At 39.9% G+C, this 11,821-nt stretch overlaps 1 protein-coding gene across 1 annotated transcript; it reads right to left on the minus strand.

Moving 5' to 3' along the window:
• Positions 1-560: 560 nt before the first annotated feature.
• Positions 561-11,136, minus strand: ddx21 (DEAD (Asp-Glu-Ala-Asp) box helicase 21). The gene is made up of 16 exons (XM_061814274.1): positions 10,957-11,136; positions 9,356-9,583; positions 9,125-9,262; positions 8,860-8,935; positions 7,565-7,743; positions 7,330-7,447; positions 6,967-7,152; positions 5,858-6,003; positions 5,422-5,571; positions 4,557-4,718; positions 4,339-4,458; positions 4,150-4,223; positions 3,850-4,009; positions 3,467-3,601; positions 3,273-3,317; positions 561-1,375 (listed from the first exon to the last, which is right to left on the minus strand). Exons 1-16 carry the CDS (start codon positions 11,035-11,037, stop codon positions 1,151-1,153), a joined length of 2,223 nt encoding a protein of 740 aa, XP_061670258.1. The 5' UTR covers positions 11,038-11,136; the 3' UTR covers positions 561-1,150.
• Between the last annotated feature and the right edge of the window lie 685 nt (positions 11,137-11,821).

Genomic DNA, 11,821 nt, shown 5'->3' on the forward strand with positions numbered 1-11,821 from the left:
GTAATGTCCTTTACTACAATAAGTTAAAACGAAAATATTTTATGTACGTGTAATGAACTGAGTCTGAAATTTGCCGCAAACAGGTCACGTAGCCCTTCATACAATCGGTGCTCACGAAGTAGCCCTCTGCCTCAAAAAGGTTGCTGAGCCGTCTTAGACCAATTGGATAAATTAACGATAGAAAAAAAACAAAACTTCACACTTCACCTATCATGTGTGTTCTCTGACCTCTATGATACGCAAGATAGCAGCCATCACAAGGCATGATGGGTAGTTGGAAACCTATCAATTGCGCACTTGTCACACACACTCATCGCACTTGAAAGCTGATCAAGCACAGCCTGAATTTTTTTTTTTTTTTTTTAACGGAAGCAAAAAGTCAAACAACAAGCTACTGGTCAGCCTACTTCTACTTCCTAGTTCACCCGACACCACCACCCCTCCACTCTTAAAAGGGTACACTCACAATTACAAACAGAACACACACCCGCAACTTTTATATCTGCGGTCATGACTGACCACACCCGTACATTTTTCAAATGTGACTGCAGTACATGCACTAATTGGAAAAACAACTTTCGTTGACCTTTTTAATGAACACCACTGAAATGAAGAGCAGCAGTCAAACATGGGCAGTAAATTGCAGAGCAACCGTCCCCTCTATTTTGGGGAGAATGTTTCCGCTGATATAAGGCAGCACAAGAGACTCCACCACTATATGGGTTGACAACACAAAGTAGGTACTGTACCTCCCACATCACAGGTATATTCCCACCTTCTTTCTTTCTTCAACATTTAGTTTGGATTTCAGGAAAATACTGATTTTGTAAAGTAACGCTCAATGTGTGTCAGTTGATTTGAAGCTAATGACTGCCATTGGTCCAATGCCAGGTGCTGGGAGGTTGGCCATGAGAAAATAGTGCCTCAGAAAACAGGCCTTGCCATATATTTTCAAAAGAAATAACCTACTTGTGTTGTGTTGAACATAAAATTTAAATACATTTGTACTCACACCTTTGTATCAAGAGGAGTTTTATCCGCGAAATGTAGCCCTTAAGAGCTTAAAAAAAAAAAACAAAAAAAAACACCAATGCCAGCTCAAAGGCGAGACAGCCAGTCCCGTTAGTCCAAAAGTGTGACAGTTCAGTGATCAAAATGCTTGGCTGAAACTGCGTTTCTGTCCACCTCTGTTTCTGCCATGACCGCCACGGAACCCATTCCCACCGCGCCTATCCCTTCCTCCAAAACTCCGGCCCCATCCACCTCGGAATCTTCCTCCTCCACTGTCACCCCGGATGCTTTGTTGCCTCTCCTCCAGTTCGGGGAGCTCTGTGGCCACTGTCAGCTGCCAACGCCGACCGTCTTTCCAGCCCTCCTATTCAAACAAGAACCATCAAGAAAATTGTGTATAACACCACAAACTCAAAACACTCTTAAAAACAGAGTACAATTTATCTTTTCCACTAGCCCCAAAAAGAACAAAAATATGTATAAAGTTACAGTTACAGAATAATGGAATGTAAAGAATTACTGTATATGATATCCTTTAATGCCTATTGGACATTGATCGCCTACTGGAGTGCATGCCTTGGCCACCAGAGGGCAGTTTAATACAATTTAATGACATAAGACTGCGGCACTACGATGCAATATATGATGCTTTTTCCAGAGATTAAGGACAAAATGTTAATCATATATCTTCTAATATGTCTGGATGTGTTACTAATACGTTTTTATATATAAGTTGTTCATAAATATGCCATATTTTCCAAATGACAAGCGGCTTTTTCCCGGCGATGTGAACCCTGCAATGGATTAACGATGCGGCTGGAATATTGATTTTTGTTGTTGTTGTTGTTGTTTTTGTCGCTGGCAGCTATTAAAATGTAATAATAACTTGTTTGAACATAACAGGTAAAACATGGCTAATCCCTAGAATGCACTTGGGTTTGGGGATGCACAGATACCTCCAATGCGTAGAAGACGACGACTTTACTTTTAGCGTGCGTGGACGAAAAATATACCTCAATTGTGTGTAGAAGAAGCAACGGCTCATTGCAAACCACATGACACGCATGAACGCAAAATATAAATTTTTATTTAATTAACTAAATGAGATGAAAATGGCATTGGGGGTGACTGAGACTGAAATGTGTGACACAAACTTTCTGAGCCGCTTCGTCTCAAATACTGCAGACAATGACTTTCATGGTTTGAGTTAGCAGGAAGAGGGGAAATTAAAAACAATTACTTTTCTGTTATGTTTGAGCCATTTCACTTACTGGTACACATTACAATCATTGTTTGGAAACAAGGTATGTAAATAAACATTTACAAAGTATTTGTGTGTGAAAATCTTATTTCACAGCGTACCATTGTTTCAGGTATATATTGGTCACATCTGGTCCGGTCTATCTAGTGTATAGGAAAACAAAAAAGCTACAAAGAGTGGCCACATCTTATTGACCCTTATCCGGAAATTAGTTTAACTACTGAAACATTGATGACAGTTTTATTATCATGTTTTGCATTAAAATAGCAGATTTTTGCAAATACATAAATAAATTTTTAAAAATGAGATTTTGGCTGAAATCCCAGAGGGGCAAACAAATGGGGACGCAAACTGAAAGTCATTTAAGGGTAGTTAGACTAGTAATCCATTAATCATCAAAAATGTAATTTATAGTTCGTCTTGGAGCACTTGCTGATTAATTTTAACTACTTGTGCACCCTAGAAACACTGCAAAGACAAATAAAAAGAACCAATTTTGGTCAATTTTAAATACATAAATATGATGCTCAGTTGTGGAAAGTGAACGCTATAAGGTTAACCAAGGCCCTACAATTGATTTTCAACAACTAGTACTTTTGCAGAACATGATTTTAGCGACTGGAACTGATCTGTAACTAACTGAATGTCTCTTGTTCATTTGGTTTGTTTGTTTGTTCTCTGTTCTGAACGTTGTAACAGGGCGAAACCAACTACTGGAGACCAATTCCTTGTGTGTTGTTACACACTTGGCCAGTAAACCTGATTCTGATTCTGGACTTTACAGTCTTTAACAGACAATTTACATTTGCCAGATTTCTCAGGAAAAATGGAATCAGACAGACAGCGCTATATTATTTTGTTCCTGTTGACCTGTAGAGTTTTATTAAAAAAAAAAAAAAAAACGAGCTGCAGCCCCTTCATCTTCATACCATTATTCTTTTGTTTACACAAAGTGTGTATCTTTACCCTACAAGAATTTAACATTCGCCATTGTTCTTACCTGGACCTCCTTGACTTTGTTAACTGGAACGTCGAAGCAAACTCCCTGTTGGAAACACATTTGGTAAAATGATGCCCAGTTTTAGAAGGAAAAACAAAATATTCCAAATTATCTATGTCAGTGGATTTCAAAGTGTGGAGCCTCGAAAGAGATGTTTGATGAATGTTGCAAAAACTGAAGTACTCAATATGTACCATTTTCCCTTTGATGAAGGTCATTTTATGGATGTGGTTTTCAATATCCTCTCCAAGCTGCTCTTTGATGCTTTTCCAAGCATAACCCAGATTATGCATCTCCTGAGAACATACCAACTGTATGGTGGTGTAACCCTGGGGAAACAAACGGCAACAACTCATATTCGGACCTAAACAAGTGAAAAGATGATTAAGAGTCACAATTTAGTGGCTACAAGGAAATTAAATATTAAAAAACTAAATAAAAAGACTCAGGTCTGCAGTGCATCAGTCTCAAATTGTTGTTAACGACCCAGTCAGCCTGATAAAAGAAACCACCAATACTGATTTGCAGGCTACAACAGCACACTAGTTTCATATGGAGTGTGTCCATTTGTACTTACAGCATCAGAGGTGAGTAATGACCGCTGCTCCAAACTTGCCGCTCCAGAAATGTGTGCCAAAGCAGCAGCCAGCGAATCCACCGCTCCTTTCTCCTCTATTAGCTTCTCAGCGGACTCTCTGAAGTAATCAATGGCAACGGCTGGAACAGAGTCTAGGAACCTGGATAAAATGTTAAGAATTACAACATTTCATTCAAATATGATAATTCTCCGTGAAGCAGTGTTATATTCCAAAAGACAACCGAAGGCTATGGGTTATAATTTGGACAGGCTCACTCTCCTATTATGCCCCGAACACACCTTAGAGCATCCTTGCTCGATGACTTGATGATGTCATTGGCAGTGGGAACACCGACTCGTTTGAACGAGATGCCCTGCGTCAAAAGCAAATACATCCCCTTTTAACTTGCTGGTTTTACTGGATGTTTTCATGTAGCATGACTTCTCCGTACTATTTTGATACTTTTGGGTCTAACATGGGACACATACAGCTCTGTTTTCTACGGAGCGTAGCTGATACTCTTCTTTCCTCTGGTAGAAGCAGATGCAGATTCCAGTCCTTCCAGCTCTGCCAGTTCTGCCTGAGCGATGAATGTACGATTCCACATCCTGACAAGTTTAGATGAGATCATGACAACAGTTTAATTAAAATGTGTAAGGGGACAACTTTAACATGAAATGAAAGTTCAGTTTAAAAGCATGTTCACCTTGGGTGGAGAACACTGAACAACCAGGTCAACTTCAGGGATATCTAAACCACGAGCCGCCACGTTGGTAGCCACCAAAACCTCAAAGGATCCGTTCCTGAAGCCTTTCAGTGTCATTTCCCTCTGTGCCTGAGGGATGTCACCGTGGAGGGACTGGGTACTCTGGAAAGATGTTTATATACACCCACAAAAAATATTATACTTCTGAAACAAGCTTAACACAGCTGCAAAAGGTTGATGAATAAAATTCAATCAACAACAATCAAAACAAATGAGAGGAATATTCAAACTTTTTTTTTTTTTCTCCATTCTGGAACATGCCCCACATGGAAAAGATCCAAAACATGACAGCTTCTGACCATTTTGACAAATTTTTGCTCATATTAGACTTACTATTGAATTGCATTAACTGAGGGTGTACAGCTCTTTAATTGGAATACAGGGAATACAGTTCACTCACATTGAGTGTGAAACTTTATATTTGAGTGACCATATAGACAAAAATTCCCCACTCGCTTTTAATTATTTCAAATTCATTAAGACGCTGTGCAAATGTATTTCAACAAAAAAAGCAAAGTGTATACAAAATACAGTAAATACAGTCGTGTCTATGGTCAGTGTCATTGTCCGACAGCTCATTTTGTGCTTTATTCTTCTACCAGCATTCAAAAAAATGACTGAAAAGTACATTGGAGATCAGAGCTCCCCTTTCCTACATTCGGTGGAATTACAGTAACTAAATATAATGTAAAAAACACTCACTGACCAAAAACCAATAAACCCATATCATAACAGAACACTGAATTCAGCATAATAATCAAAAGATGAGAACTAGTGGCTATATATGAAGTGCACACAAGCTTACCTGTTTGATGGATGCATTCATAGAAAGCTCATTGGCCTCTTTCTTGGTCTCACAAAAGATGATGGTTCGCCCCTGCCTGCCGCTGTATACCTGGATCACGTCTCCGATCACCGCCGCACGCTGTGACCAGTGGCAGGCTATGGCCAGGTGCTGCATAGAGTAGCCCGTGTAGACGCTGTTTATTGACAGTTCATATTGCTGTTGCACAGACTAGGGATGGCCATGTGACCATCAGGAAAATTAAGCAATTAATTGTTTGAGAACTACTTGAAATCTTCATCTGAACTCTTGCTGAGCAGACGAGCTGCAATAGCAGAGGGGTGCATGGATGTAATTCATAATGTGGACGTCATGATGTATATAAACATTAAGTATGACCCTTGTACCCCACAACACTTCATTTGCTTTGGCTATTTGAACACAGGCCCACACTTACCTCCACAGTTGTTGCAGTTTTCTGTGTTTTCTTGCCAATCAGGTCAACACGCTTGCAATCGGGCTTCATATATTTCTTTGCCACGTCATAGACCCACGGGGGGCAGGTGGCCGAAAACAGTAGCGTTTGAGGGTTGGAGTTGCCACCTGGTGTGGGACAATAGACATCAATGCCGTCCTTAGAAAACAATTTGGGGTTTTTGTTTAGTTTTTTTTTTTTTTCAGAATTTAATTTTGATAGTGGCATACATCTCTTTTCACTCCAATTTTAAAACGCTCCTTTAAAGCTAAGAAATGTAGCTGCAATAAGTAAAACCTGAAACTAATCAACCACATAAAAAATTACCGCAATTTCCGCCCTATAAGCCGCGACTTTTTTCACACGCTTTCAACCTTGCGGTTTATGTGGTGATGCGACTAATTTCTGCATTTTTCTAACAGCCAGGGGGGGGCTCTCGAGCGGAAAAGATAAGAGTGAGACTGGTGGAATATATATGCCAAGGAAGTGACTTTTAGCAGTCCGGCCCTGTTAGCGCTGCGCTACCATGTTACTGCCGTGTCTCCATGATTTTTACCGGTATGTTTTTTGTTTTTTTTTTTTTAAACAGGCCCCGTTACTGTTAGCGCTGCGCTAGCGTTAGCGTTAAACTCTCTGTGTTCCATCTTTCTTTGTAAATATCTCGTGTTTCAATGTGGGCACTTGCGGCTTTTACACAGCTGCGGCGTATGTATGTACCAAATGGTATTTCCTTTCCAAATGTACTGAGTGAGGCTTATAACCAGGTGCGCTCTGTAGGCCGGGAATTATGGTAGAAGGAAGAATTTCTCAAATTGGATTGTTCATCAATGTATTCATAAAAAAATCAAGGACGATGTTGTGCATGTACTTATCACTAATATAATTCATGACAGAACCTGTATTGGTTACGCTGTCTTCGACAAATGCTGTAAACATATACTTTATTTAACATGACCACTTTACAAAATGTTTTCCTTTTCATTACTGCTGATCAGCTGTACCCATAGTTGAATTCGTGTGACTTTTTTACGATAAATTTGCTAAACATCAATAACTGTATTTTACATCAAAATCAAACAGCAAATGAATACCTTTCTTGTAGGAAGCGGCTAGAATTTCTTCCACTTGCTCTGCAAATCCCATGTCCAGCATTTGGTCCACCTCATCCAGAACTACGTGCTTCAGTTTTGTGAGGTCAAGTTTATGATTCTGAATGTTATCTCTAATACGACCAGGAGTCCCAACCAAGATATCAATCCCATTACGGATGGCATCAACTGTAAGGAGAGAGGGAAAACAAAAAAAAAATTCATAGCTGTTAGTAGCATGACAACAAAAGACCCGCACAAGATAACTCTTGCTTTTATTGGTGTCTTTTTGTTATTCAACTAGTACTTCAACACGTTACACCTGGCTAGATTTTAAGTCTGTGTGCATGTTTGTAGAAAACTTACTCTGTAGGTTGTATGAGCTGCCTCCATAAAAACAGCAGATGTTCAGTTTCTTGGCAATGTCTTTAAAATCCTTCGCGACCTGGATAGCCAACTCTCTGGTGGGCGCCAACACCAACACCTGCAAAGATAGGGGGGGGGGGGGGAGTCAATGCAAATATTTTAACAGTTTCTGATCTGTCTGTGATAAGGTTAAATGACACGATAAAAGCAAAATAATGTTTTATAGTGTGCACACCTTGGGAGGACGGCCTCTTGTCTTTTCCAATACATCAGTCTGGAGCTTCTCCACCAGCGGGATGGCAAAGGAAAAAGTCTTTCCTGTTCCTGTGCGAGCTTGAGCGAGTACATCATGCCCATCATATACGGAATCAAATGTCTGGACCTGAATGTCAAACAGGTAAGAAACTCCCCGAGCTGAAAAAGAAAAAGTGACAGTATGACTAACGCCGAGAGGGGGGGAAAAAAAAAAAAAGGACAACAGAGATCACATCATGACTATAAAGCAATGGTAACGGACAAGTAGTAATGCGTCCTTCATTTGTTACCACAGAAAGTTCGTGTAGCTCCTAGGGATGTCACAATATTCACGCTATCACACGCCCTATCCAAGTGGATATGATGGGGCGAGAATGCATTGCAAGATGTGCACAGAGGAACAGAAGTATCTAAATTAAACGTACTGTTTAATAAATGCTAAAATAAAATAAAAAATGACATACTGAATAAATATTGAAGAAAATGAAATAAGGAAATTGAAGTAATTAAATATGGTGAAATCATGAAATACTCCATGACACGAATTTAATGACATTTTACATTTTGCTACCCCAGCACCACCATAAAACTGCAGCCCGTAAGCCATGTGCCACAATCACAAAAGTACTCCCCCTCTTGTTGGTTTTGCCTGCAACAAAGGCACACAATTCTTCTTTATTTGATTGTTGGAATGTGGGCATTAATCGTTGTTTCTCTATTCACGCTGTGTATTTGGCCGGTGACGAGTTCAGGAGAGCGGAACAATGGTGCAGATGGAAAGCGTTGGCGTCACAGTTCTGAGGACCGGGGTTCAATCCTAGCCCTCACCGTGCCTGCGTGGGTTTTCTCCGGGCACTCCAGTTTCCTCCCACATACCAAAAACATGCAATATTAATTGGACACTCTAAATTGCCCCTAGGTGTGATTGTGAGTATGACTGTTGTCTGTCTCTATGTGCTGGCAACCAGTTCAGGGTGTACCCTGCCTGCTGCCCATTGACAGCTGGGATAGGCTCCAGCACTCCTGTGACCCTTGTGAGGATAAGTGGATAAGAAAATCAATGGATGGATAGTTCAGGAGTGAACCACCTCTTGCTCAATGTCAGATGGGATAAGCTCACCAGCGACCCAAGTGAGGCTACGGGGTACAGAAAATGGATGGATGATTCAAAATTAACTTCTAGTTCTTAAATGGGTGACATGCAGCCATTCAACAACTCACACTAGTTTTTAACAGGAACTTTGTGTGGTATGAGACCATAAACATGATCGGTACCTTTAAGTTTTTGAATGGTTCCTGCAGAGATTCGGAAATTGGAGAAGGCTCCTTCTTTCTCCTCCGGCGTTTCCTCCTAAAGAATTAGAAACCGTAAATTAAACATGAGAACGTTCAAAATGAAGGGGGGGGGGATTAAATGTGAAGGTCAATGATATGAAAATTAAATGATCTCCAGGTAATATTTAGGAGAAAACAGAAACAACCAAAAAACTACTGTTACTTCTGTAAAGGTCTAACATCTTTAAAAAAAATATAGACTGACCGGTCTTTCTTTTTCACTCTCACTGGTGGAATCGTCTGACTGAGATGGTGTCTGGTTGGGGGTTGGAGCTGGTGTGTCTGGCATGGAATGTCCGTTGAGTTTAGAGTCGACGACTGCTTTCTTTTGCTTCTTTTTTATCTAGACACAAGAAAAGTCAAGACAAAGAAAAAAACAGGTTTAAGATTTTGTTTAGTAAGAAGCACCACTTTCTAAGACTGCACCGGTACTAACCTCCTCCTTGACTGCTTCTGTGCACTTTTTTTTCTTCTTCATTGGTGGTTCAGAAATATCAGTTTGCCCATTCGGGTCTGTGGCGTCATCTATTTGGCCAACGACTTGGTCCTCAGCCAGCTTGTCTTTTTTCTTTTTCTTTTTTGGTACAGGACTTTCACAGTCCGGCTCTTCTTCCTCCTCCTTTATCTTCTTCTTTTTCAGTTTCTTGCCGTCCTTGGATTTGATCTTCATGTTTGGAAAATAAAATGAAGTCTTTAAAAGTAGCAGTAAGTGTAGAAAAAGTTGAAAAAAAAGTAAACAAATAAATGTAAACTCATAATATGAAACAGATTGAGTTTTTTACCAATGTCAACAAGTTACTTCTATTGGGTTTTTTTTTTAGGCTTTATGGTCAGACTTGGAGGCACAGTGGAACAGCTGTAAAGCGTTTGACTCACATTTCTGAAGACCAAGGTTAAAATCCCGACCCCGCCTATGTGGATTTTGCATTTTCTGCCTAAATTTCCCCTAGGTGTGATTGAATGTCCAACTGTTATCTGTCTATGTGCCCTCTGACTGTCTGGCAACGAATTCAGGGTGAACCCTGCCTCCAGCCCAATGACAGCCGGGATTGGCCCCAGCACTCCACGACCCTCGTGTGGATAAGCGGCTCAGAAAATGGATGGATGGATAGTCCGACTTCAAAACCAAAAGAAAACAGCATTAAATTAAGTTTAATCTACCTGAAATAATTTTGAAACAATAAAAAAACATGATATTGCAAGCCTGACAATATCCATTCATCCATCCATTTTCTTTGCCGCTTATCCTCACGAGGGTCGCGGGAGCCTGAGAATAGAATTTAGGTTTGTTTGCAACATAAAAGAATAACCTACCACTAATGCAAAAGAGCATGATAATTGTTCTTATTCTAACTAGGTTGCTTACGGTCATGCTACAATGAGTACGCCGGATCTTAGTTTTTTTCTTACATTTATTTATTTGTTTATTTTGCGAGGATGCAGTAGAAATTAAGACTGTTTACAACAACAACACAAACATAAAAACGTTTTGCGTTTAAACTACATTAAGAGTTGAATACAATTCAGGCGACAGACCGCCATTCCAAATGTGGGACAAATACTGATCTTCAGTAACCACTAAAAACTTTCATCTCCTACTTCCTAAGTTTGAAAAGTACGTAACAGTTGACAGCGTCATCAGCATGCGACGAAAACGCAGACCCACACGTGTCTGTCTCCGTTGAGCAAGGCTTGTCGCTGTCTACTTCCGTATCCACGTTGTTTAAAGATCTGATCTTCACGTGGCCTTGCAACGTGATGTTCTTGCTAGGCTACAATGCTAACGTATGTGCAACCCTAATTCGGCGACGAAAAGACGTTTTCTGACATTATAATGTTGATTACATAATACACAGTACTCGGGACATTTAGTCTGATAGCGACCTTATTTAGAAAAACCATCACATTTTGGCAGGGCGCTAATCCAAAATATTATGTAGCATCGCGCACCACATGTCAAGTGTAGAAGCACTAAGGAACACGATGCGTTCACGAGTTATTGTATTTTAAAGTCTGTCAGCGGCACCCTTTGCTCACCTTTGACGGCTTAAGGTCCGCGTCGGTGTCAATTTCCTCGTCCATGCCTTCGACCACTTCGACAACCTTCTTAGACGGCATTTTTTTCTCCGAGATAGAATCCTACTTTGTGGACACACGCTAACTCGCGGCCACGCGGATGGAAAAGGACGAGCTGGGTGCTCGTCCACGAGAAAGCGATCTGATCATAGACATACACGCGATAGATTGCTTAGAGCAAGGCAGGGGAACAAATAAGTAAAAAATGATTATTTCGCTACTTCAAAACAGCCCTTAAAAAGTGCCAACGAAAAATTGCTCGTTTACATAATTTTAGTCCGATTTGTGATTTTTACGGCTCTTATTTTGGCTCAAGTTATAAATAATTAAGACTACAAGGGCAGTAAAATAAATTGGAAATAATATATACAAATATGGCGACCCCTAACGGGACAAGCCGAAAGGAAAGGAATAAGATACATTATCCATATAAATATATATTTTAACATATGCAGCTCCTCGTAGGTTTATGTATCAGTTAATTTTCTTCTCTACGTATAGATTATTTGAAATTAGTTTGTCACGGGGGAAGAATAACATTATAGTACCTTAATTTGAATTAAGATTGAATTATTTTATTTTTACCTTTTATGGCCAGTGAAAAAGAATACACAGTAACAGTATATTTTTGTATGTAACGATGACTAGTAACAGTACAAACCTACAGCTACATTAGTTGAAATTGCTTAAATTTGAAACTTGAACGTGATATACTTGTAATTTTTCACTGGATGTACTCAGAATTTACTGCATGGCCACAGGAGACTTGATGCTAAAATACAATAAGTGGACAAATTAGTGTAAGAGCATCATACACAACAGAATT

Source organism: Syngnathoides biaculeatus, chromosome 3, assembly GCF_019802595.1.
Source record: "Syngnathoides biaculeatus isolate LvHL_M chromosome 3, ASM1980259v1, whole genome shotgun sequence".
In the NCBI taxonomy this organism is placed as follows: domain Eukaryota; kingdom Metazoa; phylum Chordata; class Actinopteri; order Syngnathiformes; family Syngnathidae; genus Syngnathoides; species Syngnathoides biaculeatus.

Excerpts from the sequence above, each read along its gene's own strand:
- ddx21 (XM_061814274.1), bottom strand. The coding sequence starts at position 11,037 with ATGCCGTCTAAGAAGGTTGTCGAAGTGGTCGAAGGCATGGACGAGGAA. Across the intron at positions 9,584-10,956 it reads CGGACCTTAAGCCGTCAAAG|ATCAAATCCAAGGACGGCAA; the intron begins GTGAGCAAAGGG and ends CCAAACATGAAG. Across the intron at positions 9,263-9,355 it reads CAGAAGCAGTCAAGGAGGAG|ATAAAAAAGAAGCAAAAGAA; the intron begins GTTAGTACCGGT and ends TCTTGTGTCTAG.